Here is a 4,449-nt window from a genome sequence, read left to right on the forward strand (position 1 = left end):
AGATGCTACTCAATCCATGGCCAGCTTGAATTTTGAGATGTGTCAGCTTCTTTGAGGAATTTGATATTCTAGGTCAGACAGGGAGTGGAAGACATTCTAAACAATTCCTACCTATAAAGGAGAGAGAAGAGGAGTGTGTGCCAGTGGTTCTGCTAAGGTGGCCACAATTAGTGTCTAGCAGGTGATCCTGTTACTCTGTAGTTGAATCTCCTCATATTACATGTCAGGATCTTGGCACAGAAGGCCTAGATCTGTTTGAAGCCAGACTTCTGCCTCTAGAACTCAGTTCACCGTGAGTCACAGTCCAACCTTTCCATGCTACCTTTTTATCCATTTATTCACTTACTTTATCAATCAATAAAATAATGAATAGGTCCTATACCCAGAACTGGGAAGTCAAAGTGAACAAGGCACAGTTCCTTCCCTCTAGAAGCTCACAGCCCAGAGAGGGTAGTGTCAGAACGGGACTGACAGCTTCAGGGCATCCGCAATTTGGACATCAGGAGGGAAGAAGCAGAGAGGTTTGCTGCACTGAGGTCACAGCCGGAGCATCTTCACCTCTCTCACTTTTGTAGCTGCTGCTTAGCTTTTAGTGATTTTTCCTCTTTTTGCAGCAAAGTGGTGTCAGTTCAGCTCTGCAGCCCCCAATCTGAACTTCGAAGGAAAGGCATTCGACTTCACAGCGACCGTCCAATTTCAGACAACGTAGTTGCCTTCCAACTCCTCCTCTGACTGTGTGAAGAGAGCAATCGGACCTCAGTTATCCAGTAATTAATTACTGGAGGCAAAATTACATTGCCCAGGCCAAATTCAGAATTTCCCATTACCAAATCTCCTGGAGACACAGAGCGTAAATCTAGAGTAGAGAAAAAGCAGATGTTACCTAAACAGCTGCGTCTGAGCTCAGTTCCCTGGTGCAGTATCTGCCGTGTCATTATTTGATATTCAATTACGAAAAACAAAAAAGACTTCTCTCTGCCAAAGGCATTTCTACGATATATAGAAACATAACATTTCTTCCTGGGAAGGAGACAATATACTTTCCAATTCCAATAAACAATCCTTTCCAGTAAATGATTTTTTTCATGTCTCCAAATTAAGGATCTTTGATATACAACAAAAGGTAAAGACTGTGCCATTTGCCCTGTGGGCAGATCCATGATAGACCATATGCCTTGGCATGTGATCATGGAGTTTCACAGTTTTAGGTACAAAGATAAAAGAAACACGGTACTAGTCTGCTCTGTGATGATCATCAGTGGAATAGTGTCTTTGGCTCTAGCAAGCAAAATTAGAGTGCCATAGACAGTGTGTGTTTACCCAGAACAAAGCAATTAAGCTGAAGAGTGTAAGACTACTTCAAAAGGGAATGACTGAAAAAAATGGTGGTATGTATTCTCACAAGAAATAGTCAAAGAACTGGCAGTTACTCTCAAAGGGAGAGAACAACTTTGGAGGAAAAAGAATATAGATTATTTGTCATATATCTGACGTATTTCCACAGTGAAGAGATATTGGGCTTGCTAATGCCAAGTGAGGACTCAGACTATTGGAAAGAAATTAGAAAAACTTAGATTTCTGCTCAAAGTAAGGGAAAATGTTTAAATTGTCCAAAGTTGAAATTGGGATAGTGTGTGTTACAGATCACTGAAATTTATCAGGCATCGGGCTATCAATTGATGTGGAAAATATACAAGGTGTTTAAATATTGAATTGAGGCAGACAGTAAGAACAATAATAATAGTTAACTCTATCACAGCACAGAGTATATCCCCAGCACTGTTTAAACAGTTCATGTCAATAGAAAGATTGCTAAACTGTCCCCAAGCAGTTATTTTTCCCTTCAGACTTTTAGTAATAGAACCTCTGGATTCTAGTGGACACATGGGTACTTAGCTAAAGATATCAGTTCCTGGCTCTCTATTTCTGTATGGCCACATGAATCTAAGTGTGGATCCAGGAAATAGGAGTGGAATGATGTGAGCTGCTTCTATGTAATATTTTAGACCCTGTCCTTTACTTACTTTTCAGCCCTTCCTGTTAGAGAATCTTTGGAAACAGATAAAACAGTCAACAGGTTAAGATGACAAGGTTGACCTCCAACTTAGTGCCAACATGACTTGATGGAGAAGATGCTTCTACTCAACCCAGTAAACTTATCTGTTTTTGGTCTTTTGTGTGAGAGAAAAATAAATTATGTTTTTCCAGTCACTCTATAAAGCTTCATTATTAAGAGAAGTTAGCCTCTATACAACTATGCACTGGGGGGCTTTTGGGAGAAAAAGAAGAAGAAAAAACGACGATAAGATTGGCAACAGATGTTAGCTCAGGCTCCAGTCTTTAAAAAAAGAAAAAAGAAAGAAGTTAGCTTCTACTCTAATAAATATAATGAATGTCTTAATCTGCAAAACCACCCCATCATTATCACCATTCGTAGAAAAGAAATCAAAGTGCACTGTTCATACAGCTTATGAGGATTGGAACTGAGGTCCAATCTCAAATATTTTGTTATAATAGTCTCTTAATTACCTCATTATTGATCATTAAACTCACTTCCAACTCTGAGATTCAATGTGATGGTTGTGGTGCTGGTGGTCCTAATTTGTGCCCATACTGTGCCTATTGTTGGGAGTCAAACGTGTCTGAGCTGAGTTTCAGGACAGAATTCCTCATGAAAGGAGATGCAGAGGGCAGCTTACAATTTGTTTCCCTCCCCTGGATCTGTGGTCTGACCTCTACGGAAGGAGATTGAGGGCAGGAGTTAAGGAGCTGATTTTACAAGTGAGACTTTTGAACATGGGGGCATTCTTCTTGGCTCTATTCTTTACCTATACTCCTATCTGTTCTCAGAGTTACAATGCAAATACCACCTCCCCGGGAAGGCTCTCTGGATTCCCCTGTTAGAACCAAGGTTCTACTTCTACGGCTTCTCTTTGTGCTTTGCATGTTTTATGGCATGTATGAAAACTGTTTTGTATTATAGTAATTTGTGCATCTTCCTGTCTCATCCATGCACTTTATGCATTTCAAATTTATTGAATAACTATTTAGAATCACACCTATTTTTGATCAACACAGAAATAATAGACTACTAAACTTCAAGCAAGCTAAGAGCAAAGATCATGCTTTCTCTTATATGGAGGTTATATTTTTACCTCCATTTTACCTACTTTTATTATAGTGCCCAGAACAATTTCTTATAAGTGGTAAGCACACATTCTGTATCTGTTGGTTTGCTAGGCTTCTGAGGCCAAATTGTGTAATAAGTGTAGAAATTCAGGAACTGTGAAGAAGAAATAGACAGGGTGCTTCATGGCATATGGAGAACCCCATCATGAAAGGCTTCATAACAAGGACTGAAGGTTAGTTGAGGACAGACAGACATAAAGATTTCATAGGGATAGAGTCTTGGCTGTATCAAGAAGAGAGAGATCATTTCAGACTTCAAGCTAACTAATCAGGATGTTAGTGGCTTAAATGACGTAAATTTCCATCAGTATGTGAAAGCCAGAAAATCCAAAATAATCTACGGTTAGGAGATTTGGATCAGTTAGTGAGACATGAAAAAATAGATTGTTAAGAACCTGTTATCATAAGGTTAGACTAATTTAGCCTACAAAGGCTATAGTTTTCTAAATTAACAAGTGTGTTTGAAGTTTGCCTCATGGATTTTGTCTCATTTTGGCATGGGCCCAAGCTGGGGTGAAGATTACAGAAGAAGGAAAGAGATCTAAGTGTAAAGAGAAGTCGGGACCCTTGGCACAGCTCTTAAGGAAATTAAACAGAGACTCCTCTGGTTGGAGATGGTCTGGATCACAGAGGTCCCATTGTTTCGTGTCTAAGCTCAGGAAAATCTTCCAGGAACTGGTTTGTCCTGGGACCTTTTTAGGATACAAGGATGAGTCATGCACTTTTCTAAAAGCTGGGTTTTCTTCTCAAGACAGATCCCAAACAGATTGCCGTTCATACATCTAAAAGGATTTCCCGCTTACCTGAGAATATTTGAGCAAGAATGAGGGCAGCAAAAATTAAGAAAAAGATTCTCATGGCTCCAGGCATCAGTGGAGAGAGGGTAAAGGAGGTGCAGGAGCTGGAATCCAGCTCCCTTATCAAGGGAAGTTGATTAAAACAAGTTCTACAGCTCTGAAAGAGCTGGAAGCCAACTTTGGTTTGTAATATTCATTAAGAATGAGCAATTTTCCATGCTCTATTGAATAATATGTGGGCTGCTAGACCAGATTTTACCTAAATCACATTCATGGGAGAGTAGGGCAAGAACCCTGTCTTCCCACCTGGAATACTCTATCCCACATCTCTGCCTAGACTTCTATTTTCCCTTCAAGCCTCATCTCAAGTACCACAATTCTGTAAGATTTATAATCACCATTACTTTTCTTCATGTCTATGATTTGAGATCCAACTTACTCTCTTCATTCAGAAGGTATTAAT

The 4,449-nt window shown here is 39.6% G+C and overlaps 1 protein-coding gene across 2 annotated transcripts; it reads right to left on the reverse strand.

Moving 5' to 3' along the window:
* On the reverse strand, window positions 1-4,162 carry LOC103543471 (beta-defensin 107A-like). 2 transcript variants are annotated; one of them, XM_070599134.1, is made up of 2 exons: window positions 3,993-4,162; window positions 1-732 (listed from the first exon to the last, which is right to left on the reverse strand). In XM_070599134.1, the coding sequence occupies exons 1-2, from the start codon at window positions 4,057-4,059 to the stop codon at window positions 590-592; spliced, it is 210 nt and encodes a 69-aa protein (XP_070455235.1). In that variant the 5' UTR covers window positions 4,060-4,162; the 3' UTR covers window positions 1-589. The 2 variants fall into 2 exon arrangements, 1 of the variants encoding a protein (XP_070455235.1); XR_011534428.1 differs by having other exon boundaries at window positions 589-856; window positions 3,993-4,134.
* Between the last annotated feature and the right edge of the window lie 287 nt (window positions 4,163-4,449).

Source organism: Equus przewalskii, chromosome 28 (genome assembly GCF_037783145.1).
Source record: "Equus przewalskii isolate Varuska chromosome 28, EquPr2, whole genome shotgun sequence".
NCBI lineage: Eukaryota > Metazoa > Chordata > Mammalia > Perissodactyla > Equidae > Equus > Equus przewalskii.